The 25934-nt window shown below is 36.1% G+C and overlaps 6 protein-coding genes across 9 annotated transcripts; 1 reads left to right on the plus strand and 5 right to left on the minus strand.

The window, feature by feature from the left end:
• Positions 1-1271: 1271 nt before the first annotated feature.
• LOC116137737 (protein FLX-like 2) lies at positions 1272-4928 on the minus strand. 2 transcript variants are annotated; one of them, XM_031423434.1, is made up of 5 exons: positions 4797-4928; positions 3438-4013; positions 2880-3025; positions 2688-2785; positions 1272-2264 (listed from the first exon to the last, which is right to left on the minus strand). In XM_031423434.1, exons 2-5 carry the CDS (start codon positions 3995-3997, stop codon positions 1644-1646), a joined length of 1425 nt encoding a protein of 474 aa, XP_031279294.1. In that variant the 5' UTR covers positions 3998-4013; positions 4797-4928; the 3' UTR covers positions 1272-1643. The 2 variants fall into 2 exon arrangements, with proteins under 2 accessions (XP_031279294.1, XP_031279295.1); XM_031423435.1 differs by having other exon boundaries at positions 4874-4909.
• Positions 4929-5207: 279 nt separating this feature from the next.
• LOC116137735 (tryptophan synthase beta chain 2) lies at positions 5208-8484 on the minus strand. The gene is made up of 6 exons (XM_031423431.1): positions 8256-8484; positions 7208-7535; positions 6901-7117; positions 5980-6517; positions 5798-5896; positions 5208-5681 (listed from the first exon to the last, which is right to left on the minus strand). Exons 1-6 carry the CDS (start codon positions 8323-8325, stop codon positions 5425-5427), a joined length of 1509 nt encoding a protein of 502 aa, XP_031279291.1. The 5' UTR covers positions 8326-8484; the 3' UTR covers positions 5208-5424.
• A 3093-nt stretch (positions 8485-11577) lies between these two features.
• LOC116137787 lies at positions 11578-13404 on the minus strand. The gene is made up of 2 exons (XM_031423488.1): positions 12890-13404; positions 11578-12805 (listed from the first exon to the last, which is right to left on the minus strand). Exons 1-2 carry the CDS (start codon positions 13204-13206, stop codon positions 11953-11955), a joined length of 1170 nt encoding a protein of 389 aa, XP_031279348.1. The 5' UTR covers positions 13207-13404; the 3' UTR covers positions 11578-11952.
• A 1228-nt stretch (positions 13405-14632) lies between these two features.
• On the minus strand, positions 14633-18812 carry LOC116137728 (probable 2,3-bisphosphoglycerate-independent phosphoglycerate mutase). 3 transcript variants are annotated; one of them, XM_031423422.1, is made up of 6 exons: positions 18646-18812; positions 17453-17792; positions 16919-17064; positions 16325-16601; positions 15839-16111; positions 14633-15337 (listed from the first exon to the last, which is right to left on the minus strand). In XM_031423422.1, exons 2-6 carry the CDS (start codon positions 17786-17788, stop codon positions 14855-14857), a joined length of 1515 nt encoding a protein of 504 aa, XP_031279282.1. In that variant the 5' UTR covers positions 17789-17792; positions 18646-18812; the 3' UTR covers positions 14633-14854. The 3 variants fall into 3 exon arrangements, with proteins under 3 accessions (XP_031279282.1, XP_031279284.1, XP_031279283.1); XM_031423424.1 differs by having other exon boundaries at positions 17453-17819; XM_031423423.1 differs by having other exon boundaries at positions 17453-17866.
• Positions 18813-19214: 402 nt separating this feature from the next.
• Positions 19215-22715, plus strand: LOC116137749 (uncharacterized protein At1g32220, chloroplastic-like). The gene is made up of 8 exons (XM_031423445.1): positions 19215-19241; positions 19472-19553; positions 19626-19681; positions 20074-20167; positions 21032-21111; positions 21507-21549; positions 22065-22156; positions 22433-22715. Exons 1-8 carry the CDS (start codon positions 19215-19217, stop codon positions 22610-22612), a joined length of 654 nt encoding a protein of 217 aa, XP_031279305.1. The 3' UTR covers positions 22613-22715.
• Positions 22716-24066: 1351 nt separating this feature from the next.
• LOC116137730 (stress-induced protein KIN2-like) lies at positions 24067-24661 on the minus strand. The gene is made up of 3 exons (XM_031423425.1): positions 24605-24661; positions 24430-24498; positions 24067-24302 (listed from the first exon to the last, which is right to left on the minus strand). The coding sequence occupies exons 1-3, from the start codon at positions 24659-24661 to the stop codon at positions 24228-24230; spliced, it is 201 nt and encodes a 66-aa protein (XP_031279285.1). The 3' UTR covers positions 24067-24227.
• Positions 24662-25934: the final 1273 nt, after the last annotated feature.

Here is a 25934-nt window from a genome sequence, read left to right on the forward strand (position 1 = left end):
AATTCTATATTTATTACTCATGAAATCTAGGGTTATTTTGATTAATGATTCGAAATTAATTTTATAAAATTAACACAGTTTACTTCATTTATATTTTTATAATATAGGTAAATATTAATTACATAAACCCTCCTTTGCTCTTTTTTTTTTTTTTCTTCTTTCAATTAGTAAAATCAAATTATTAAACACCCTGAATAATAAATTTATACCAAGTAGCTATCAATATGTAGAGTAAACGACATGTTTCTACCCACGGTTTGGTGAATCTATAAGTTTTCACCCCTGATTTCATATATTCCAGATTTTCACCCTTAAATTAACACCGTTAGAAATTTTTAGTTTTAACACAATATAAAATGTATTATTACCAAACTACCCTTTAACTTTTATACTTTTGATTGTGGCGACTAATTATCAATAACCTCCCTAGAAGATGGAAGCTTGTCCTTTGCACCCCTACGAGCTAGGCAAACCCCAACCACTAGAATCGACACCACATGTTGGCCAAAGCCAATAGCAACAACGATGTGAAGGAGATTGGGAGCGGCATCCCCCACCCTCACCTAACCGTTGCCCACCAAGGCGATCGGATTATGACTTTTCCTCTCACCTATTGCCATTCCTAGGCCGTTTCCAACCGATTCCAACATCAGCAAGCTCCCCCATCACCACAATCAGAACCCCCACACCATACTCACCAAAACCCCTCACAATCCCACCTCGATTCGCCTACAAATCTCCAGCCGACAACTCTTGCAATCTTGCACGATTCTCCAAGTTTACGGCTAGATTCTGACTGATTTTGACACTGGAAATACCCTTTTCACAACCATTTGAATCCCCATCCTCTTCTCAATAAAACCCACACCTCCACCGACCTCCCTCGCTTGTCATCCACAAGTTGCCAAATCACGTTTTTTGTCGTAGGGGTTCGATCATTAGATTTCAAACTTAAGATGTAGAGAGTGCTTGTAAAAGAAATTTGAGATATGAAGGGTTATTTTAAATTTTTATTTTAATTTCAAATTTAATGTAATGTAAACGACCACTTTACCATTTACCATTACATTAAACCATTTTCTATTAATTTAAGGGTGAAAATTTTGAATTTATAAAACCAAGGGTGGTAACTTGTAGATTCACCAAACCTTGGGTGGGAACATGAAGTTTACTCAATTACTCTAATCTGTAGTATCACCAATTATATGGATTGTTAGATAAATTTAAAAAAAAAAAAAAATCATCTGATTCCATGATCCATCCGACCAGTAGATTTGAATAATTAACAATGTTATACCATTTTATGTGCATTCATATTTTGGATACATCCACTACAATGATGGAAACTATTGCCAGTTGCCTGTAAAAGTGTAAATTTCTACTCAATCATTAAATTTAAAAAAGAAAAAAGAAAAAAGAGTAAACATCACCAAATGGCTTGGAAGTGAGGCGCAGCGCGGCGCGATGCAATACACTCCTAAAACAAGGGGCAGCAATCTGCCTCAATTCAATACTCTCCATATACGGCAATATACTCGACTGGACAGGAAACAGAGATGAACCAGCAATGAGCCGCGGCTTGTGATGGCAGTACTATAGAGAAAGGATATATTAATATTGATGTGAGTGCGGGAATCTCATGCTCATCTCCGAGCAGCATTTCCACCTCGAGTTGGTGCCTCATACCCACTTCCAGATCGGGCAGGTGGTGTTGCAGAACCGTAAGGTGCATTACTCAGAGGAGGTACTTGGCCATGTGGTGCAGTGGCACCTCTAGCTGGTCCATCATAGCTAGTGCCCCTAGACGAATCATATCCAGGTCCTCTTTGCATATCATAAGCTTGTCCTTTTTGCACATCATAACCGTGCCCTCTTTGTGGATCATAACCAGCTACTCTTTGTGGATCATACCCAGCTACTCTTTGTAGGTCGTAGCCAGGTCCTCTCTGCGCATCATAAGCAGGACCTCTTTGTGTGTCATAACCAGGACCTCTATGAATGTCATACCCAGGCCCCCTTTGTGCATCGTAGTTAGGTCCTCTTTGTGCATCATAGTTAGGACCCCTTTGTGCATCATAATTAGGACCTCTCTGTGCATCATAACCAGGTCCTTTTGATGGCTCATAACCAGGTGCTCTAGGTACGTCATAACCAGCCCTTGCAGGAGGATGCCCAGATTGAGCTCCAACGTAAACAGGAGTACCAACACTAGCATTGGCACCAGTACTAGCACCAGCACTAGCAGGAGGGAGAGGGCCATGCCCCTATAAGACAAAATTTGAAGTGTGACATCAGTCTTAACTTCCATCTAAAATCAACAATATACATAATAATATTAGACTTCCCATCCAGCAGGTTCAGACAGGTTTTAAAATTGGCCTCACGTTTTAGTCATAGTTCAATGCCACCTACCCATTTCAAGTTTAAATACTTCTAAGCAACATAAATTATCGACTTCAATCTGTAAAATCAGTCTAGCTTCATGTTCTAAGTACGCAACTTCATGCCAAGCCACAGAACATTGATATTTTTCAGGCTTGTGTTACATTATTTCAGTTGTTTCCTCTATTCAAAAGTGACAACTAAAAATCCAATTCACATATAGGTAAAATGTAATGCCAAATAACTGGATCATCATTCCTTTCAATACCAGTGTAAGTAAACCCAAAGTAAGGAAAGTAGCATACCTGGGGAACACCATAACCATCTTCATAAGCATTTTGTACTGCAGGATGTCCAGAAGTATCATTTTCGTTGTTTCCAGTTGCACTGCCATAAGGCCCACCTATGTTTGTTGCAAATATGAACCATCGTAAAATACATAACCAAGAACAGAAAAGTAATCCAAAAATGAAGAAGTAAAGAAAGAAAAAAAATACCAGCTCTTCTATCAACATTAGAGACATTTGTCAACTCGGCCCGAAGCTTTTCCACTTCCCTTGCCATGGTAATATAGTTCTTTTCCATCACCTGAAGTGACTCAAGGTGGTCATTGTAAAATTTCTTTTCATATTCATAAGTAGCCCTGCATGATCAATTGATAAAAAGTCACAAATGTCCATAACTAGAGGCAAGTTAGGAGGAAAATACAACAAAAGGCATGTGTAAAAACAACTCCAACAAAGAGTGATACATTATTAACTGTTACAGAACCAGGGATGTTCAGAAAATAATTACTTGGATCCAAATTTTCTACAAATAAACTCTGTTGGTGCAAATAAAAATAACTTTTATTTCCGGATTTACAACTTAAGTAACACATACAGATATAAAATTCTCAAGAAATAGTTAAAGAATGTCTGAGAAATGAAAATTGAGTAAAATCTATACACCTAAGCAGCTAGAATTAATATTTATCTTCATTTTGTCAAAAATATCAAGTTAATCTCTACTTAACTTACATCTAGGACACCCATAAACAAGATTCCAAGATATACCTGCAATGATGATATTCTTGTCTGAGGCCATCAAGTTCTGACATCAGAGCTGGTATCTGCTGCACATCTGCATGGGTCCTCTGAAGATCTTGAGTTAGTTGATGAACTTTAGAAATAAGTTCCTCTCTTGCTACAGCCAAATTCTGAGCATCTGTCCTTGCCTGCTGCAACTCCAATTTAACAGGCTCTGCAGCTTTTAAATCAGCCTCCATCTTGGCAATCTTGTCAGTAAGGCTTCTCATTTGTTGCTCTCTCTCAGACTTCATAGCCCCTATTTGAGCATGCAATATCTGCAACTCATGCTGCGCTGCAGCAAGTTCTTGTCTCAAGGTTCCATGAGTAGCGGCAAGCCGCTGGTTCTCCGTCACAAGCTTCTGCATCTCCACATGTTGAGCAGCAATTTTCTGTTCCATAACTTCTGGAGGCGGCAACATGTCAAATGGAGGGAAGGCACCTGGCATCGGACGTATTCCAGGACCATATGGGTCAGGATGCATTATGCCAGGGCCTGGAAGAGGCCGCCTTAGATGAGGTGGTGGCATTCGACCTTTACTTCCCATGTCAAGTAGTTATAACCTGAAATAAGAAATATAACCAATAAGAATACAAAATCACAGATAATCTGGTACTTCAAATTCGCTTGCTCTGCATCAACTTCAAAATTTATTGCCTTTATTGCCAACAGTAAATTGTACACTGTAAAAAGCAATACTCCAATACAGTGAAAGAGGATCAAAATTGAGATGACATCAATGTAAGAGTAATGCATTCAAGTCTTTAGGCTGAAGCTCGCTGAGAAAAATATTGGAAAATATACAACCAGTTAAATAGATATTCCTTAAACCGATTATAAAATAGTTTATTCACGTACATTTCCTTAAAAAAAAATTTAGGTTACAGAAGAATTTGAAAGCAGAATATTTGATGAGAACACTAAATTTTCAATGATAACAACATCTTTAGTCTACCAAATACAGAAAAATCCTAAGAAAAACAAAACCCTACAAATTCAAATTTATCAATAGCCCAAAATGGGTCACATTATTTTTCTCAAGATAATTCAGCTGGAAAGTCAATTTATAAATTCATAATATTTATCATAAAGCAAGCAAAAAGAAATTAAAAAAAAAAAAAAAAAAAAAACATTAACTACCGGTGAAATTGATTTCAAACCCATAAACTAAAATAATTTTTAAAAAAAATTGAGAAACAATATGATGGCAATCAATTGGTGTGAACACCATTTTACAAGAAGCATTAACGAAGATAAGATGATATTAGAGATTTTTCCCTGATAACCCTAATCGAAGAGGGAAGTTAAAAAGAGAAAAAAGATGAAACGACATCGTTGTCGCTTACCTAAACGGAGATAGCAGAAGAAAATCGTCAAGAGAATGATGAGCGTTGAGAGAGAAGAAGAAGCAAGCTGAGCTCACCGTAGTAATGTAAAACCCTGCAAAAGGCAATTGGAATTTGGAATAAAATTAAATTAAAAAAAAAGAAAGAAACTGGACCAATAAAAATTAAAACTATTGATTGCTAAAGTTCTAATACGACGTCGGTTTGGCGACCTCCCGGTCTGGCCTTTTTGTGTTTATTTTCTAATTTTTGTCTTTTGTGTATTATTTTCTGCACCCAAATATTATATATTATGCCATTCAAATTTCAATCCAAATCAAAGCAAATAATTCCAACTTTTATCAGGAATTTTGTGAAAAGTTTTTTACAAATTTTGGAATTTGAGGGAATTTTTTATAAATTAACGACATATTTGAATTTAAAATTTGCATAACATTCACCAAGAAATTGACATGATATCTCTGTTAAAATTCTATCATCCTAAAATTGTTGCCAAAAACTTTTTATTGGGAAGATCTCCTTTTACACCAAAGAGTCATCATCAGGATTACACATTGATTCATCAGAAATATGATTTTGATGCTGTAAATTTTATCCTACACAGCAACTTTACTCATGCATGGTTCATTTATGCAACTACTTGAGGAATTTTGGCAAGTGATTCTTGTATCTTCTTCTCTTCAAAAGATAGGTCTACCATGGCTCCTTGCAAATACTTCTCATATGAAGCTAAGTCGAAATGACCATGGCCGCACATTGCCATGAGAATGACCTTTGCTTCTCCAGTCTCTTTACAATGGAGAGCTTCCCTGACGGTGGCTGCAATCGCATGTGTTGGCTCCGGTGCTGGAATTATTCCTTCACTCCGAGCAAATTGTATGGCACCTGCGACAGAAAAAACTTATGATCGTAAAACTGTATCACTTGATCATTCCTATGCGTTTACAAATTCTATTATGTAACTAGATATAGTTGTCCAAGTCCAGAAAAACGAAAATTACTTTGAAAGCACTCAGTCTGAGGGATTGAAATCGCTTCCATGAGGCCCAATTCATAGACGTGTGAAAGTAATGGTGCCATACCATGGTATCGTAGTCCTCCTGTACCAACATATTAAGGATCATCACTAAAGATAAATATGAAGAGAATCTAATCTAATCTTTTCATATTAACAATATATTACCCGCATGAATTGGATCAGGAATGAAGTCATGTCCAAGTGTATGCATCTTCATCAATGGAGTCATCCCTGCCGTATCACCAAAATCATACGCATAAACACCTTTCGTTAGAGAAGGACATGCAGTGGGTTCAACTGCTCTTATGACAGGGTTGATTTTCCCACTAAGTTTCTCTCGGATGAATGGGAAACTAAGCCCAGCAAAATTGGATCCACCACCAGTACACCCTATGATAATGTCAGGGGATTCACCTATAGCCTCCATTTGTTTTATACACTCTTCACCTATAACAGTCTGGTGTAGCAAGACATGATTTAGAACACTTCCGAGGCAGTACTTAGTATCAGCATTTTTAGCTGCAACCTCTACAGCTTCTGAAATAGCTATTCCTAAACTTCCCGGGGTTGATGGATCCATTTGAAGGATTTTACGACCTGCTTCAGTTAAGTTAGATGGAGATGGGTGTACCTGTGCACCCCAAGTCTGCATCATTAATCTCCGGTAGGGTTTTTGATCATAAGAAGCACGGACTTGCCAGACCTATATGATATTCGAATGGAAGGTAATTAACTCAAGACTATAGGAATTGAAAATAAGAATGAAGTCAGGTTTAACACAACTTGGAATCTAACAAACCAACAATATACAAGAAATTAGCATGTGTGATGGTATCAAATGACTTATTGACAAGGGATAACAGAGTATCACTGGTATTCAATTTTTAGGTATTTTTTTTAGACATTAAATGACAAATAAAAAGGCAATGCATTCAATCGAATAATTTACACAAATAAGCAATATGCAGAAGTGAAACAATCTAGAACCACTACGAATTCAGCCAACCCATTTAACTAATAAACCAAATTTGATTCAATCTACTTGAAAAATAAGTCGGATTAAAGAATAAATATAGTATGTCATACCCCACAGTCCAGACCAAATAAGCTGCATGCAAAGGCCAGTGAACTCCCCCACTGGCCAGCACCAGTTTCAGTCACAACTTTTTTGATGCCTTGCTTTGCATTATAGTAAACTTGTGGAACTGCAGAGTTAGGTTTATGTGATCCAGCCGGGCTGACACCTTCATATTTGTAGTAAATTCTGGCAGGTGTACCAAGAAGCTTCTCCAACCTCTTGGCTCTGAATTCAACTAAAGAACATGAGATAATTCCAAGGCTTGTACAAAAAGATATATTAAAAGAGATCATATTATGCGATAGCAAAGCATACCTAATTAAAGGTGATGGGCGCCAAAGCCTATAAATATCAATAACTTCATCTGGGATATCTATGAACCTGTCATTGCTAACTTCTTGCTTAATCAATTCATCAGCAAACAGGGGAGTCAAATCTTCAGGTTTGATTGGTTCAAAAGTTTGAGGATTCAAAGGAGGAGGAGGTTTTACTGATAAATCTGCAATCAGATTGTACCATTGACGTGGAATTTCAACTGGTTTGACATCAGCGTTCAGAGTTGCTCTTGCTCTACCACCATTTGAAAGCCTCAGATGTGCAATCTTTGTCTTTGGCACAAAACTCCCAAGAGATTGTTCCCCATCTGAAGGTTAAAAAGGCACTTAGAAGACACATAAAGCAACATTAAAACAACAAATAAAGAAGTTTAAGACTAAGCCGCGCATCAACCGAAGTGAAGTGTCCCCTAGAAGAAAAGGCAATGATATCTGTTATGAGTAGCATAAAGTGTGGTAAAATATTTTCATAATTAACTTGTAACAGCATCTACACTTCCAACTAATACAGAAAAATGTTATAGCCCATAAAAAACTACTTGTCTGGGGATAAAGCCACTGAATCCACATATCAAACAGGTAGGACCTCATCTCATATGCCCCAAATAAACCGACCAAATTACAATGGCTTCAAGAACTATGCCTTAAAATAGAAACCTGTGTAGTTCAGATGACAAGCTATTATCTCAAGTAGAATTCATCGTGTTTCAACAAAATAGGTTGAGATCCATATATTTATTTTCCAAAGCCACATTTTCACTTTTCTGATTTCTTTAAAGATACAAGTTTTTAAGTCATCTTTTTACAATAGTCCAATGCAGATTGAGTATATAAAAGAACTGTTAAAATTCAGCTATGAATTCAGAACCACAGATCATCAAATTTTACAGCAGTGACATGGATTAGTAAAGAACAGTAACAGGATCTTCAAATCATAAGTTCAGAATAAAGGGAACTTATCTTTTGCTTCAAAACACAAAACAATAAACGCTTAAAACCCACCAAAAAAGAACATATAAAAATATTACCTTGGATGCGTATCCTTTTTGAACTCGAAAATGGAAGTGGGTTGGCATAGAAAAGTGACTGCGAGACCATTTCCAGAAACTCTGAATTCTACTGAAAACCCGGAATACTAGAACTGATGAGTAAAGTTGAGAGTTACGTTCATTATTTTTATTTCCTGAGCTCGGAAAAACACAAATAATCAAATATGAAGATTTTTTTCTAATTTAATGGGAGCAGCATTGATGAAAGATGTCTGAACACGGCAGTAGAATGAAAAATATTGAATTTGACTTGGACCCGCTTTCTTTAAAAAATTAGGTTCCAAGAAAGAGTATTAAATTTCTACTGGTTGGAGTAACGACTTGTCGTTCATTTTAGTTCCCCACTACCGCTTTGTCGTAGATCCTGTACTTTCAATGTTTTCATCATCCTATCCAATATTCCCACGAATCCCACCTATAACTAAATCTTAATTTTCAAAATATCAAGTTTGTCTAAATGATAGATTTAGTAATAAAATCATATAAACCTAATTTAATTGTACTTAACAAAATAACAACCGCAAAATTTATTGGAATACGCTAGACTATCAAATCTAACACCATGTTGCATAATCTAACATGATTTAATTAAATTATTAGAAATCATACAATTAAATGTTAAACTCGATCTCCACAACCGAGCCTAGTATAATTTAGCATTATATATTAAGAATATATTATTTGTTGTTTCATTAAAGTATAACTTGTAAACCATTGAATTTTACACCAGTTTTCTCCTTTAAATAAATTCCCTACATTTTAAAAAGAGAAAATGACATATTCACACCCGAGGCTTAGCAAAATCCTAAGTTGATACTCTTAATTACATTTATTCTAGATTCTCACCCTTAAAGTAATGTTGTCTATTTTATTTTAACTTATTTTTAACTTTTCACAGTAACACAACACACGTTAGCACCCTAAAATGTATTGGCGGTTTCTTTGGCAAAAGATGGGTTCATTTTAAAAAAATGGCTCATGTTAACAACGCCCAGCCAACGGTTTTTTGGCTTTTTTCAATCGATTTCGAAATCTAAAATCACTTTCGAGACCACCGTTAGACTCTCCACAACCTTCTCTACAAAACCCATACCTTCAATTGCCGACCCTACTCACCGTTTTTTACCACCTCCAACAATCATTAACTGTGTTAGTTTAAGGGTGAAAATCTGGAATAAATGCAATTAGGGGTATCAACTTAGAATTTTGCCAAATCTCAAGTGAGAATATGTCGTTTACTCTTTTAGCTAGAAAAATGAAATTATTAAGTTAACTATAACATGATTAGGGGTGAGCGGTTCTGGGTACCCTCCATTAATCAGAACCGGGACCGCACAGTACAGGTTCCCAAAACAATGAACGAAAACCAAAACCGCATAGTACAGATTCTTCAATTCAAGGAACCGGAACCTGAAATGCAGGTTCCGGTTCCTTTCTGGGGTACCCTATAAAAAATCAATTACCCCCCTATTAGTTTAAAAAATGACNTCCCACCTATAACTAAATCTTAATTTTCAAAATATCAATTTTGTCTAAGTGATAGGTTTAGTCATAAAATCATATAACTTAACTTAATTGTACTTAATAAAAATAACAACAAACAAAATTTATTGGAATACGCTACACTATCAAATCTAACACCATATAGCACAATCTAACATAATTTAATTAAATTATTAAAAATCATACAATTAAATGCTAAACTTGACTCCACTACAGAATCTAGTATAATTTAGCATTATATATTAAGAATATATCATTTGTTGTTTCATTAAAGTATAACTTGTAAACCATTGAATTTTACACCAGTTTTCTCCTTTAAATAAATTCCCTACATTTTAGAAAGAGTAAATGACATATTCACACTCGAGGTTTAGCAAAATCTTAAGTTGATATCTTTGATTGCATTTATTCTAGATTCTCATCCTTAAAGTAATGTCGTTTTTTTTATTTTAACAGATTTTAAACTTTTCACAGTAGTACAACACACGTTAGCACGTTAAAATGCATTGACGCTTTCTTTGGCAAAAGATGGGTTCATTTAAAAAAAAAAAATGGCTCATGTTAGCAGCGCCCAGCCGACGGTTTTTTGGCTTTTTTCAACCGATTTCGAAATCTAAAATTACTTTCGAGACCATCATTGAACTTCCCACAACCTCCTCTATAAAACCCATAACTTCAATTGTCGACCCTACTCACCGTTTTTAACCACCTCCAACAATCAGTAACAGTATTAATTTAAGGATGAAAATCTGAAATAAATGTAATCAAGGTATCAACTTAAAATTTTGCTAAATCTTGGGTGGGAATATGTCGTTTACTCTTTTAGCTAGAAAAATGAAATTATTAAGTTAACTATATACATGATCAAACATAGTTCCTGAAATTTAACTTGCAACTAAAACCCTAAACAAAATTGTCCACACCCCCACCTTCATTGCCTCCATCTTTATAATTTTAATAAACCCTAATCATATTCAGTGTAAAGATAAAAATAATTAAATAAAAAATATAATTCCCTTAATTTCAGCTTATAATTACACAATTACAGAATTTCAGCTAAACTCTTTAAATAAAAAGATCAGCAAACTGGACGAAAATGTAATTACACATCCTCCTAAAAACCCTAGCCATCACCATAACCTATATATACTCAAAAGTCCTTGACATTTAAAACACAATGTCGTTCAGTCGCCGGCCCCCCATTATGTCACTTGAGGCGGCGTGGGGGCCGTCGATGCAACTCCCGATGTACTTTTGCCCCATCGCATGAATTCTCCCATTCGTCCCCACGTCACAACCAAAACTCTTTCCAACATGTCCAACAACAGCCGTACACAGTACGGCGTTTCCAAGACTGCCGGCCGCCAGACCTCAGCCAAATCATGGGGTACCGGCTGCGCTGTATCCCGTATCCCACCGTGTTCCCGGTGGCAGTACTCATCGTGCCGGCGAGGGAGCCTTTGGAAACATGTGTTGCGGTGGCTGTCTGTTCGCTCCTACCAAGACCTGAAGACGTTTCCACTGTAAGGTCAACGTGAATCAAAAGAGGTGCGCCATTGTTTCGGCCATCGCCGCTTCAGCCATCCCCTCCCTCGTGATGGCGCGTGGCCATAAGGTTGAATCAGTCGCTGAATTCCCCTCGTCGTCAGCGACAGCATTGACAACATCTAGAAAACATCTGAAGCTTTGAAGGTTCTCAAAACTATTGGAGCTTATCCCGACGCCTTGAAGGCGAAGGACAGTGAAACCAATCGTCCCGGAAAAGGAAAGATGAGGAACCGCCCTTATATTTCAAGGAAGGGGCCGCTGATTGGTTGAGGTGGTGATATTTACCTATATTTAAGGATAATTAATATAAATGATTTATTATTCCTATGCTAAATTAATGATTTTTTTGACATAATTATCTCCTAAATAATGTAAAGCCTGATGACCATTTGGATTCAATCCTGGCATTAGATCTTGCAACTTAAATAGTATCATCATATACAAATGGCTGACAAAATTATGTAGAAATTCAGTCCTATACAACTGAAAGTTCTTACAGAAACCAAATTACAGTAAACAGCTCAACGACATTCGAACTTGACAATCTGCAGAAGGCAAAGATGAATGACAAAGACAGTCCAAAATCAACCAGTACAGTTTGTTGTAGTGCCAGGATTATAAAATCTCACTCCCATTTGCATTTAACCTTGTGGGTATGCCTAAAGTCACACCTTAATACCAAAGTTTCATCCATTCTTCTCAGAGCAAAACTCTCCACCAGCACATAGCAACCAAATCTCTGCCATCCACTTTCACTTGTATTCTCTTCTACTCTTTCCACTCTCACTTCCGTTTCCCTCCCACCACCAACCCACCCTCCGTCGTCTTCCACCCATCTCATTTTCTCAACAATGGCTACACTCAATCCCACACTAGCCCTTCTGACTCTATTTCTGTCATATGCTCTAAACCACACAAATCCGGCATGATTCGCTCTATTATCCCTTATAGCTTCCGTACCAAACACTGAACTCACTTCCCTTTTCACGTTTGTATTCACATTCACAACATTGCTTCCATTGTTCTGGCATGAAACAATCTCTTCCCACCGTTGCTCAAGAGTCATCTTATAAAACACTGACTTCTTCATTTGGTATCGAAGTCTAGCTTTCTCTCTTACAAATATGAAGGGACAGTACCATGACCCTACAACATTTGAACTCGAGCGCTTGCTACTTATAGCAAAGTCGAAACTTGGAAGAAGTGCTCTGAGAGAATTATCGAGGCCTAGAGCTTCCCTTAGTCGAGAACGAACTAATCTTGAGCTGCGAACTTCCCAGCCTTTCTTTCGCAGAAATTTTGGAGGAAGGCCATCAATAGCAGCAGACTTTGCAAAGAAAGTGTGCCTGTGATATCGATGGATCTTGAATTGCTGGCATATGTTTCTGTGATCAAAAGGTTTTGGTTTCTCATCGTTTATGATATTGTTGAAGCAACAAATCCCCATGTCCGTCTCCCTTGAACTTTTGCAAGCTTGCCTGCAAGTCAAGAAAAATTTTTAGCTTTCTGAATAATAAATATATAAACAGAGGTTCAGTAAAGAAATATATGAGCATAAGTACCCTTTGTATTTGCCTTTAGCTCTGATAACATAGTAGCGATTAGACGAGAGAGGTTGACCGAGAACTGGGATAAACAAAACTTTAGTGTTACCAATCTCTTGATAATCTGATGAATGAATAACTGTTAATAACTTGTCTTGAGGAAATGGTAATCTTTTAACTCTTCGCAATTTACATGTGCCACAGCAAAATGAATCTTCTGCTTCTGCTTCTTCATCTGTAATTACTAGAAAACCTGAAAGTGGGCCCTCTTGTGGTTCTACTGAAAGATTACTCGGGAAATTTCTGTACAGGGATAGAGGCCTCGTAACATACATGGCCGCTTCGCTTATCCTCCTGTATGTGTGTTGATGCAGGGGAGAAGAGGGGTAAGGTGGGTTTATGTGATGATTTTTGCTTAAGAATTAAGAAATGGAAAGCTGGGTAAATGATTGTATGAATGATTGAACTTCAGTAGTTTAATGCTCAAATGGGGCCTGATTTTCAATAATTTCTGCAGTGGGAATTGATAAAGTGGGCTGCCCAAAAAGTGGGAATTGATAAAGTAGGCTTGGGTAGAACTCAAGCCCAAAAGTTAGCTCAAGGGAAGAACTCAAGCCCAAAAGTTAGCTCAAGGGAAGGAAGAGCCTAATCATTTATATACATTATAACAGTCTATTATTGGGATGATATGGGATAAATTCAACTTTTAACACTCTCCCTCACGCTCAGCGTGTAAGGTCGGGGTCCAAACCCATTATTGCCAAAACCAAAGAGGGAAGAGAAACAAACGTGATCTTGATACCATGATAAAGTGAAATTAGGTAAAATTTAGTTTCAAAAGCTAGCTCAAGAGAGAAGGGAACCAATCACTTATATATATCATAACAGCCTACTATTGGGACAAGAGTCGGAGAATTTGACAATTGGCCACTCAAGATTTAACTAAGAAAGAAGATAAAGTAGACCAATATGAGACAAAGAAAAACTTGCTATTGTGCTTCCACTTTTTCTTGCAATATGTTATAAAGCTTTGGTGTGCTCTTTATCGTCTTCAAACTTTATATTCATTTACAATGGTTAAATTGATGGTTCCAATATTTATTTAAAGCTTTAATTCCTACAATCAGGAATTCTTTTCTTCTTAGAAATTTTCTTTTGCCAAATTGAAATGCTATACTAAGTAATAGTGTTTTAAACCCCGGCCTAACCAAGGTTACCAATTTTCTTATTCATCGAAAACTCTAAGAATTAGAACGACGATCAGCGAACAATTGAAGGTTGGGATGTTAAGGCTTTTAAAGAAGAAGGGCCGATGAGTACAATGGTGATGATAGAAGTGATTTTCGATAAATGAATCAATCAGAAATCGCAAAACTAAATCGATGCCAACAACGAGCTGTTGCTGATGATTGGCAAGCCAATCGGGGGAAAGGTGAGATGGGTTTTGGTCAAGAGACTGAGGAGAATGTTTTCGTGGTGATGGAGAGTGTTATCGTTGCCAAAAAGAAGCTCATTTGCCCTGGTTTGTTGACGCCAACAATGGTGTTTGGAATGTTTTTACAAGATTTCAAACCTGTACGAACTTATATGCAATTTTTAGGGGTGTTTTTATTAAATTTCAAACTTTTGGACAATGGTTTGATCCACCGGTAAACCTGGGACCCAACAACTTTGCTGAGTTTCACCTCGGGGTTTGTTATTAAAACGTTGCTAAGCAGGTTCTTAGAATTTAAATGCAATTATGCAAAGCGCATCTTATGCTAGATAAATTCACCAAGAAGTTCTATTTCTATACATCTTATGACATATAACCAAAAGATCCCATTATCCTACAATGTCAGAAAATTATGCCAAAATTTTGATGATTAAGACTAACAAGATCACAGCTATTTTCAATTTCCAATTATCTTTATTCAAGAGCCACTGTAGGAATTGATCAATGTGTGATCACAATGCATCTCTGAGTACCAAATGATTTTCAGTTTATGCGCTTAATTTAAGATAGTTCTTTATAATTCCCAACATCTCACCTCCCGGAAAACGTCCAAGACAACCCCTTGCCGCCGCAATCTCACTGAACTCACAAACTGAATCACCACTGAAAGCTTGAAGCTGATGGCTACTTCTCTCTTTCTCTGTTTTCGAATCTTCTGTCAGGTCTTCACCAGCCATAAAGGCTGGAAGAGGAAATGGGTCAAGGGAAGTTTTCATGACAGTAGACTCCCCTCCCACGGCCCCTACAAAGTCTTTTAACCGGCACATCGTGAAGGGAACTGGTTCAAAGCTGTGATCTCCATATTCAACTGGAGTTGAGTGGTCTCCCGTGACAGAAAGGAAGTACTGGAAATCCCCAGTTCTCTCTGCCTGCCAGAGGAGTCTGGCCAGCTGACCTATTGCTTGATCGACAGCTTCCAATGCTTTGACTTTGAAAACACTCGCCTTATCATGGCCTGCATCATCTACTGCCTGCAATACAAATTGTGAAAAAATCCGTAACATCATGACATGGAGATTCTCTAACCCAAGCTTTAAGCTCATAAGCATAATAACTATATGATTTCCATTATCCGATGCCATAAAAGAAATCTTAAGCATGTAAGAAAAAAATCAACATCGATAATCAAGTAAATGAAATGATTTTGGACCCTCAATTCAGCTTGTTATGAAAGACAATGAGATAATGCCAAAAAGGTCTTCAATTCAGAGGGTCCAGAATCAATAATATATGACATTTGACATCATTGCAGATGGAGTTGCAAAAGAGTTCATCTTTGGTGACACACAAATCCAATTAGGTTCCTCAGAATTTTTTTAGCTAGCAATGATTACTGAAGCTCATAGAAAGAAAGAAAATAAAAAAGAAATAACACTAATGTCACCCTAATGCAAGTGTTTAAAGTGGTACAGCAAATAGCATGTGGAAACACTAAAAGACAAAATTATACCCAGCAGTCAGAAGGTTAAGACCTTAATGTGGAGAAATCCAAAATCATAGCCACCTGGTCGCCCTGGCTTGTGCTCATCCTCCCCTGGCACAAATACATTAGGGCATGTATTCAAAGGAGCTGAGAGTGCCTTAGCTATGGCATTGGCTTTGGAAGTTAAAAGTGTTCGATAATCTCCAGTTGCACCAGGAGCCTCCAGGATATCAATATCAAGTGATAGGCCCAAACCAGCTATTATTTTAGTAGGAGCTACCATGCATGGGCACAGCCCATGTTTCTTTTGAAATGAAGGAACCTGTAATACACAATTTGGAAAAATATATGTATAATTAAACAGATTTTTCCAAGATGTAAATTATAACCAAATACCACTCCATATCCCTTCCTCCCTCCCACCCAAAAAAAAAAAAAAAAAAAAAAAAGAGATCAGCAATTTTAAGCAATGCCATCTGCACTGTAGAAATGGAAATAGTAACACGATGACAGATCAGTCAGGATTAGAACAAACCTCAATTCGAATACCACAGCCCCGCAAAAGAACAACATTGGCAATGTTCTTCCCTTCTGCTGCCCGTTTTGCATTCAATGGGTGAGAAACGAGAATTTTTGAAACCTCCTTGGATAACTCATTAACAACTGCTGCTGTGTGCCTTGCTTCATCAGTATCATCTAGTGGCTCAGCTTGCAATAGTAGGCGATTGTCCTTCAAAGGATCAGTCCCCGATATATTTCCACTTAATTTTGGTCCTTTTACGACGACCCCACACCTGTGTTCTGTTGCATACCTATGGTAGATGATCATGTGTTAAATTTGTCTATATATTAATTCTGAAATTTAGAAGCTTGCAGCATCAAGCCAGAAACTAAGGTATTTAATGTACCTTAAAATTTGAGAATTTTATCCAACTTGATTAAAGGGAGAGACACTTTACTTAAGTCTGAATCATAGGAACTTTTAAATAAATAATTTGGTTGTTCATAGACCACAATATATTTTTAAGTTTACTGAAATTTTAGTTGAGTAAGATAAATTTCTTAAATCATCCATCTGCACAGCAAAAACATGCATATAAATTGATAAGTATGGTGGAAACATCAGCACCTGACTCTAACTTCATACTGCGGAAAAGATGGGAGCTTCATTCTATCCAATGCTGCACAGAGGACGGGCCCTTCATCCTCAAAATGCCGGTCAGCCCTCCTACTGGTAACTATTCCAGTCTTCTCATCCAATGTAGCAAAATTTGACTGGAGATTGAACATTTGTGATGGAATTTCACAACCAATTTAAAACATACTACCAAATTATACAAAAGAGAAAAAAAAAAAAAAATTGACCAAATGAAAATGACAACAAAAGAGACTATAAGAATAAGAAATTTTTAAAAGATAATATATCAACATTTATGTTTGTCACTTCAAATATGACTGATCTGACTTGATATGGGGCAAAGCATGGTGAATGTTTAGAGGGAAAACCAGAGAATTGGTTCCATATGAAAATGAAAACATCAGAAAAGTGCAGATCTAGATACTACCATGCTATTAAAAAATTGTTGCTTGCTGAATTTAAAAAAGTTACTAATTAAAATCATGCAAGATCTATCAGAGCTATATGCCTTCATTTTATACCCACCTTGAATGCAATATCCCCGGGTGACATGGCCAATCCGGCACCCATGGATTCAAAAGCGCCTCGTCCCCTGTAGTATACTCGTGGGTCATAACCCAATAAAGAAAGGTGTGCTGTGTCACTTCCACAGCCCAAGCCTACTTCGACAGGATCCATGAGACCATTAACTCCAGCAGATGCAATGGCATCTAAATTGGGCACATTGGCTACTTGCAAAGGAGTCTTGTATCCAAACCTTGGTAGAGATACGTCTCCCAACCCATCGATCAACACAAATGCCACTCTCCTCTTGGGCTGCTGGTGACTACTCATGCTTAAATAGGTATCTTCCTTCAGCATAGTACTGAAAATGAATAGAAAATCGAAGTGTCTGAAATTGCCAACTTCACTATATACAGTTATTACCAGATACAGCAGCTACAGCCAGGAAAAAGGGAAAAAACAAATAAAAAATTGTAACTAAAGAAATTCTACCGCACACTTGAGGGATTGAAATTTATACATACAGTAACAATATCTAAAATGTAACTCAGAACACAATACCATGGATGTGTCATATATAGTTTCTAAATTTGATAATTTATCTTGAATGGCCTGTGAAACCCAAGTTGGAGACTCAAACACCAAGAGACCCATATAAGTAAAATTCAGGCACAAATTTTTTTTATAAAATGCAAAAGAACTTTGCCCAGCTTTTAACAGTTCAATTCATTTGATTAGAAGTTTAGACAAAAACTCAAAAATACTAAAATCAATTGGCCATGCAACATAGCAATCAAAACTAACAGAGAACCACCCCACACAAGCTTTAGATTAATATTCAACAAAAACTGACAATTCACTTTCTCTACATAATGCACAGAAGGTCAGTAGCACATAAAAGCATCCATTCTTCTTCTTTCAACCACTAAAAATAAAGAAAGCAAAGAAAAAATTCTGAATAAACTTAACAAAGATAAGATAAAAGAGTGATTTTTTTCAATATCAACAGCAAAATCCAAACGGGTAATCGCATTACCAGCTAAAATTGGATAAATGAACAGCTAGAAACAATAAATCAACATGCAACCCCACGACAACATTAAATCAGAGAAATCCAAGCTAAGACTGTAAGGAAAAAAACATAGGAATCTCGATCCAGACTAAGAAATTAACTAAAAGTGTGAAGTTATAAAGCGAAGAGTGCGAAAACTCACCTCAATAAAGAAAGAATAGATTCAAGTTTAAATCTTCGAAGCTTGTTTAGAATCGAAAAGAGGAGGAAAACGGGTTCTGATTATGCTCAAAGGAAGAATATTTAAACCTCACCTTTCACTTTTTTTCTTTTTAATCGAAGGCCAAAAAGAGGTTGGAAATTAGAAAAAAAAAAAAAAAGTGTTCTTCTTACAGAATAAACTTTTAATATTATTATTTAAAGAGTTGAGTATTTTTACTAATTTACAATTGGAGTTGTAAAAAGTTTAATCCTTTTTTAAAATACTTTTGTAAAACATAACCATACGGAATTTTGCAAGTAGCAAAAACAGAACAACCTACGTGGACTGAAACTATACATTTGATTGATCAAAGACTTGTTCCCTGTTCTGTTACGCGCCATGTGTTGTCCCTCTGTTTCTCTACGTTGCAAGTTTAGAAGCTACTCCTTTACAAAAGCACTCCCAACTAATAAACTCTTTTTAACTTTTTGCTTAAATGCTGTAGACAATATTAATCGATCAAGCAAACGCAATTCTCATCGAAAGAAAAAACAAAGAGCATTCACAATATGAAGTCGATTCTCACCTCACGTTTGGTTGCTTCACAGTCGTCGCTTTCTAGACTACTGTAAATGCTTATGCTACTCACTCTTTTAACTGTTTCTTTTTTTTTCTTCTTCTTAAGTAATTTGGGCAAGTTTAGTGACCCATTTGTCGTTTTGTCAAAATTCTATTGCTTTCTTGAGTTTTTGCTATTAGGAGCACACTCCCTTATACCTACTTTTATATGTAAAAAATTACATATTTGTTCAAACATATTGAACAGTTTGTGCACTTTGTTGCTATTACTAGGTCTGGGAGGCCATCTTATCAGGATTCTTGGACTAACAGCATTGTCTGGCATCAAGGTGAGAGTTTTCTAGACATATTTATTGTAACTTGTTGATCACGTCTAACACTATCTTGCTTTTGAATTGCAGGAGACCTGCTTTCACCTGATTCATTTAAGAGTGCAATGACTGGAGTGACTTCTGTGGTATAAGATCTTAAATTACTAGTTCTGTAAGTTTAGGTCAGTATAAGAACTATAATCATAAAAGGAAATCCGGGGGTAAAGTTAAGGGTAGGAATTAATATGATCTTCTATTTTCATAACCTCAATTTGCCAAAAACTACCATGGTTAGATTGTGTAAGGGATTTTATGATGTAATTCATTGCTAAGGCTTAGATATGTTTTCTATCTTTGTCTAGCAATACATATTGATCTATACAATATGTTTGCATAAGCATAACCTCTGTTGCTAACACAACTTCTTGTTCATATTCATTGCCACTGCAATCTTCTTTAAAGCAAAGCAACCAGATTTTCAGATGTTCAGTTCTTGAGATATATCTATGTGCTTGTTGATTAGATGTGAAATTTGTAGATCTCATGTGTTGGAGGTTTTGGCTCAAACCCGCATATGTACAGAATTAATGGGACTGCAAACATAAATGCTGTAATAGCTGCAGCAGAGCAAGGTATGCCATAATTCCTTGTGCAATATTTACACAACTGTCTTACTATCATTAATAGGTATGTGTTTTCCTTTCTAAGAGTTCCCTTTTGTTGTTGTTCTGAATATATATATTTTCCATTTAAGGTGTGTTTTAGAGCAATGGGAAAGTCAATGTTCATATTTTTCATTCATTTTAGACGACATAGAAGATAGCTTGTGTCTTACTTTTTAAATGAAGTTGTCTCCTCCTCCCTTTGCTCCTTTCTGTTTTATTTTCTTTGTTAAACTTGAAAAGAGATAGACACCTGTCAAGATGTAAAAATAAGACATCACCATTTCCTGTCACACATGTTGGCAATTTTGTTCATCTAATTCTTTTGATTGATAATTTTTCATGCTGATTATGATTAGGTGCCTACTAATAACTTTATGGAAAATAATACAGCCACCGACGGTAGTGCACCGAATTTATGCACCGAATGACGTGATAAAATCTTGATCGTTGATTAATTTTAACTTAATATTAATCAACGGTCAGGATTTTGTCACGTCATTCGGTGCATAAATTCGGTGCATTACCGTCGGTGACTGTAGCATTACTCTAACTTTATTGACTTGGTCTGCCTCTTTGATGCCTGCTTCATTTGTCAAGTGATTCTTATTTTTTTCACTGTAGTTGGTTATCCGTGGTGCAAGATGTCCAATATATATCTGTACTCCACGTTAAGATGTAGCAATAAACGCGAATTGTAGTTGATTACAAAGAATTCTCTTTTAACTATATTCTAGAAGAATGTGTTAAATTCTTTATGCTGTTGTTTCTCCGTATTTTATATCGATGTTTGATTTAGTTATTTGGCTTCTTCATCCACATTGTTTTCTTCAGGTGTAAAAAGGTTTGTGTATATCTCTGCTGCTGACTTCGGTATATTGTATTATTTACTGCGAGGATATTTTGAGGGCAAGGTACTATTTTTCTCACTAGTTATCATTTACAATAAACAAAGTAACTATGTGTATATGTGGAGTCAAATAATATGAAAAGTTGAATGAAAATATATGAACAATCTCATGCGAGGGAGACAGGGTCTATTTACAGGAATTTTAACTATCAAGGGGACGTGATAGAAGGTATAAAGTTGGACTGAACATACATAGATACACCAATATATTGTGCATTCATAATCATGTAATTTTCATCTTTTCTCGTTACCTTATTGACCAATCATGATAGCAGTACTTTTTGCTTTATCAAAGTCAGGTTTAACTTAATGAATCAGTTACATGGTACACTTGGAGATTTGGAGATTCCTTTTTCCTCTCTGGTCCCTTGTTGATAATATTTCTTTACTCTGATGCAGAGAGCCACTGAGACGGAGTTAACGAAGAAACTGCCACATGGAGGTCTTGTCTCATTTTCTCTTGCTTTGATTCTAGACTTCTGTCTTTATTGTCTTCAGCTAGGTGGTGGGAGTTTTACTCAGTTAATTAAAAACATTTGCTGTCCAGAAATGTCAATTAAGAGATAACTGGTCATGCAAAGATAGATGTATCCATTATTTGAAAAATATAAAAAGATGAGTCACCTAAGCTGAAAGCTTCTTGATTTCTTTTTTATTTGAAATCCTGTTTCTTTGCTCATTTGCATGGCGTCCCTTCAACTGCCGGAATTAGATATGACGTAATAAAAAACATAAGTTTAATTTTTGGAAATGTTTCTGAGGAAACTAATATAATTATAAAAAAAATTAACTCGTGTAAAAATATATCCATTCTCTTCTGGTTGAGAAATTCCCAAAGTTCACAAAGGTGGCTATGTATCAGTGTAATCCACCCTCTCTTATCACACAATGATTTTGATAATTAGTTTCTGGAGCAGAGTAATGGTAACTGGGAATGCTTTTGTCCAATTGTAACAGGTGTAATTCTGAGGGCTGGCTTTATTCATGGGACTCGTCGGGTGGGGCACATGAAGTTGCCTCTAAGTGTCATTGGGGCTCCTTTGGAGATGGTAAATTATGGCTGTTTATTTGAAGCTTTCATTATAGAATTATTATCTGTATTTAATGTGTTCCTATGTTTATCTGTACATTCAATTCTAGATACTATATGGCAAATTTGTTTAGCTGATGAAGTTGTCTCTCAGTTTAGAGGCTCCATTGGACTTGTTGCTTGTGATTGTTTACAGATTTTTCTTGCCATGAATGAATATTCTTCTAAGATGTGTACCTGTCTTCTGTTTATGAACAATTTGTTGTTGTTTCAATTCATTCTATGGTTAATGCAGATTCTGAAGCGTGCAAAACTGCTGTCCAAAATTCCGCTAATTGGTCCACTGTTTATACCTCCAGTCCATGTAACTTCTGTGGCAAAGGTAGCTGTAACTGCTGCAATAGATCCAACGTTCCCTCCTGGCATCATCGACGTATATGGTATACTACAACATGGCCACCAAAAATCAGCTTAGACTTGTTAGGAGATCTCTTCTCTGTATTTTTTTATTATTATTGTTCTGATTATGCATATCAATAACCAGCTATTGAATAGTGAGAAAAATAATATTTCTCTGACGTTGTACTGTTGCCAATATTAGATAGTGTCTCTTGTGGATTGAATATTGATTTTTTGTATATTTACATTTATCAAGTCAATAAAAATGTGTGGGTTTAACAAATTGGTGTTCTCTTTGGTATTTCTTCCTGATATCTAGTTGAAAGATAACCAGTCACTCTTTGGAAAATATTTAAGGAACTCTAGAGAAAAATGGTTAAACTGAACTTGGTGGTTTTTTCGCTTTCATATTTTATAACTAGTTTGCATTGTACTATCTCTGAAGTAAGAGTGCTCAAGAGAAACTCAACATAAAGTCTTTAAAATCTTTGAATAATTGATTTGATCTCAGACTGCATATTACTCTTAGTTTTGATCTACCTAATGGCAAAAAACATTTGGTAATTCTATGGTATGATGTCATTCATTTAATCGCTCAATAGTCAATAGAACTGTGGCAAGTCTGTTTATTTCTCTTTAATCTATCCCAACTGTTAACACAAATGGTGAGTTATAGTATGAATGTATACATAACATGCTTTTATTTGATTTTGAAAGTTGATGTGGTGGAACGAATGTTACCCAAGACTCTCCCATTTAGGGAAAGAGAGTAAAATGAGAGTGGTAAGGCAAGTCTCCTTTTACGGTGTAATGTCTTACATAGATGTGTGGTCAATTGCCACAATCCTATGAAAGTTAATGAACAAAGAGGAAGATTTGTAATGCTTGTTGAAGCTGCAGGTTAGGAATCAGTAAACGTGTGCTTTTAAGATAACCTAGAAAAGAAGACCTTTGGTAGTTCTTATGAAGATGAATGTCCTTAGTTGGAAGGATTGGAATGGTGAATCGAAGGTCAGTTTTTTCTGGAGATTGTGCTACAGTGATTTACAGATAAATGTTGTTTTTTACTTTATAACAGGAGATAATTACAGTTGTTTGAGCATGATTTTTTACTTTACATCTTGCTTTTCAAATCTGAAACATTCCTGGCAAGGAGTAGATAGTATTTTTCCTTTTTTGGTCTCTAGTATCCATTATTTTCTTGTTTGAATTGTAGGCTTTTTCATGCAGGATCGTTTGCAACCTGTTGAGTTATGATCGTTTGCTTGCAATCTGATATATATCAATGGTATTCTGCACCACAATCTTATGACTCCAGACTCTGAGCCGATTTCATAAATTTTTGAATAAAAATTGCGTGATATATGGCTACTAGGTCAATTGAATTAATGGAATGTGTTGTCCGAGACTCTTTTATCAGTGACCTGTTAAAAGAATCAGACTAGGGGTATCGTATTATTTGAATGCATCTCAAAGATAAGGAAAAGTGATTGAAGAGTCAAGACTAGAAACAATTCATTAAAGCTCTCTCTTTATGTTCGAAGTACACACCGGTGACAAGAAACAAAGAAAAGAACAGGACACAAAAAAACAGCCAGCTCTTGATGAGCTAAACAATGGCAAAAACAAATAAACTGATTAAATGTGTACTATTCGAAGAGGAGCAGGTGGGTGTTACTCATCCTTTGGTTTCATTTGTTGATTCCTGCAGCATTCTTGGCAGCATCAGCAGCACCCTGAGCTTTATCCTGCATTTGCTGGCCAGCCTGTATACATGTGTTTATCATTAGTCATGAACTTCAACAACAATTAAGCCTGGTTAGTTGAATGAACTTCAACCTCTTCTAGTCTTTATTCATCTCTAGATGCAAGTTTTTCGCTTTGTATATATACCTGTTGGCACGACTCCTTGGCAGATTGGGCAGCGTTATTAGCCTTATCCATCATCTGGCTGCTCTTTTCCTGGAAGAAAATGTAAATATTTACATCATTAAAGATTATGCAACATGTATCATGGATGTTGAATTGGAATTAAGGAATGTTAATGTTCATTTATGTAAGAGGTCACCTGAGCTTGGCCTGTGGCCTGGCCGGCTTGGAAACCGGTGTTCTGGGATTGGTCCATTTTCAGTTTTCTCTGGAATTAACGCAGAAGACAGTAGGAACTAAAACTCAATTGCTTTTATGAGGTAGAACTCATAACCTGTTCCGCTTTATAGTGTATAGATACCAGGCCATTTTTTGACATCTGTGATGCCATGTGACATGTGTTTCAATATGGTTTAAGTTGGAGCAAATTTGGGCCTTTGGACCAGGGATGCTGTTGACAATATTTTGTTATTTTCTGTATTTCTGATGTAGAGATGACTAATGCAGCGTTAGTGAAGAAACTGCCCCATGGAGATCATGTCTCCTATTCTCTTGCTTTGGCTCTAGACTTCTGACTTTATCATCTTCAGCTAGGTGTAGGATTTTCACTCAATGAATTGATAACATCTTCCCCTCCAGAAAGAACAATTAATAGGTTTTGGATATTTTTGAAGGTCTTAGCTTTTTGCCATCAGAGATCAGGCTTGAAGCCTCATTGGACAATATTGATTGATTAAAATGATGGGAAGAGTTATTCTTTTTAGATAACATTGTTAGTAAAAAGTTCATGTTGAATAGGCCATTATATCTTTGCTAAGATTTTAATTGAACCCAGACTCTATGAGACATTTTTCCTGATTGGACATATCCGTTATGACAGGTTTCTCCTTGGAAGGTCATGTCTCTTCTAAAAGTCATATATCCTCAAAGGTTTTCCTTTGGAAGGTCACGTCTCTTTTAAAGGTCATGTCTCTTCAAAAGGTTGTATTTATATATCAAAATGGTTTCATAAAAGGTACCTTCTCATTTAAAAGGTACTAACAATCCTATATAAGGAATTTGATTTTTTGGAGAAGTACAATGGAAAAGAAAAACCACTACAATTCTATTAAAACTAAAACTCTCTTTAGTCTGCTTTTGTTTTGTGCATAACATAGGTGAATTCTTTACTGTATCCTAAAGAAATTTGTTGATCTTATTTGCATTAATAGACATTTGAAAGATTAAAAGACAAAGTGTCTATGAAAGAGAATGGGAGACATTTGAAAGACTATAAATAATCTTTAGATATACAATCACACATAAAATCCAAAAGTTCATAATGCAGAATAATGTGAGAAGTGATATAATTACGGAGCAATACTACTCATCCAAAATATTTATCCCCAATTTCAATTTTAAATCATGTGTCACATTATTCAAAGCATTATCACTTTATATAAATGTTATTATTACATATGATAATACATCATATTTCAAATATAAAATTCTGGATAAATTTTGGGAAAAGTAGTATTATTGATTATTGA

The sequence above is a fragment of the Pistacia vera genome, unplaced genomic scaffold (genome assembly GCF_008641045.1).
Source record: "Pistacia vera cultivar Batoury unplaced genomic scaffold, PisVer_v2 Contig333, whole genome shotgun sequence".
NCBI classification, from domain to species: domain Eukaryota; kingdom Viridiplantae; phylum Streptophyta; class Magnoliopsida; order Sapindales; family Anacardiaceae; genus Pistacia; species Pistacia vera.

Bases quoted from the DNA above. Each gene is read 5' to 3' on its own strand.
- LOC116137737 (XM_031423434.1), bottom strand. From the start codon at position 3,997: ATGGGAAGTAAAGGTCGAATGCCACCACCTCATCTAAGGCGGCCTCTT. The intron at 3,026-3,437 runs GTATATCTTGGA...TTGATCATGCAG, and splicing joins CAAGAATATCATCATTGCAG to GGCTACTTATGAATATGAAA. The intron at 2,265-2,687 runs GTATGCTACTTT...TTTGTCTTATAG, and splicing joins ATGGTTATGGTGTTCCCCAG to GGGCATGGCCCTCTCCCTCC.
- LOC116137735 (XM_031423431.1), bottom strand. From the start codon at position 8,325: ATGGTCTCGCAGTCACTTTTCTATGCCAACCCACTTCCATTTTCGAGT. The intron at 6,518-6,900 runs GTATGACATACT...AATATCATATAG, and splicing joins TATTTGGTCTGGACTGTGGG to GTCTGGCAAGTCCGTGCTTC. The intron at 5,897-5,979 runs GTAATATATTGT...ATGTTGGTACAG, and splicing joins TCCTGATCCAATTCATGCGG to GAGGACTACGATACCATGGT.
- LOC116137787 (XM_031423488.1), bottom strand. From the start codon at position 13,206: ATGTATGTTACGAGGCCTCTATCCCTGTACAGAAATTTCCCGAGTAAT. The intron at 12,806-12,889 runs GTACTTATGCTC...CTTGACTTGCAG, and splicing joins GCTAAAGGCAAATACAAAGG to GCAAGCTTGCAAAAGTTCAA.
- LOC116137728 (XM_031423422.1), bottom strand. From the start codon at position 17,788: ATGCTGAAGGAAGATACCTATTTAAGCATGAGTAGTCACCAGCAGCCC. The intron at 16,112-16,324 runs GTTTGTTCTAAT...TGTGTATTACAG, and splicing joins GCTGTGGTATTCGAATTGAG to GTTCCTTCATTTCAAAAGAA. The intron at 15,338-15,838 runs GTCTTAACCTTC...TTTGTATTGCAG, and splicing joins TTGGATTTCTCCACATTAAG to GCAGTAGATGATGCAGGCCA.
- LOC116137749 (XM_031423445.1), top strand. From the start codon at position 19,215: ATGAAGTCGATTCTCACCTCACGTTTG. The intron at 20,168-21,031 runs GTATGCCATAAT...TGTTTTCTTCAG, and splicing joins AATAGCTGCAGCAGAGCAAG to GTGTAAAAAGGTTTGTGTAT. The intron at 21,550-22,064 runs GTCTTGTCTCAT...CAATTGTAACAG, and splicing joins GAAGAAACTGCCACATGGAG to GTGTAATTCTGAGGGCTGGC.
- LOC116137730 (XM_031423425.1), bottom strand. From the start codon at position 24,661: ATGGACCAATCCCAGAACACCGGTTTCCAAGCCGGCCAGGCCACAGGC. The intron at 24,499-24,604 runs GTGACCTCTTAC...ATTTTCTTCCAG, and splicing joins AGGCCACAGGCCAAGCTCAG to GAAAAGAGCAGCCAGATGAT. The intron at 24,303-24,429 runs GTATATATACAA...ACATGTATACAG, and splicing joins CCAAGGAGTCGTGCCAACAG to GCTGGCCAGCAAATGCAGGA.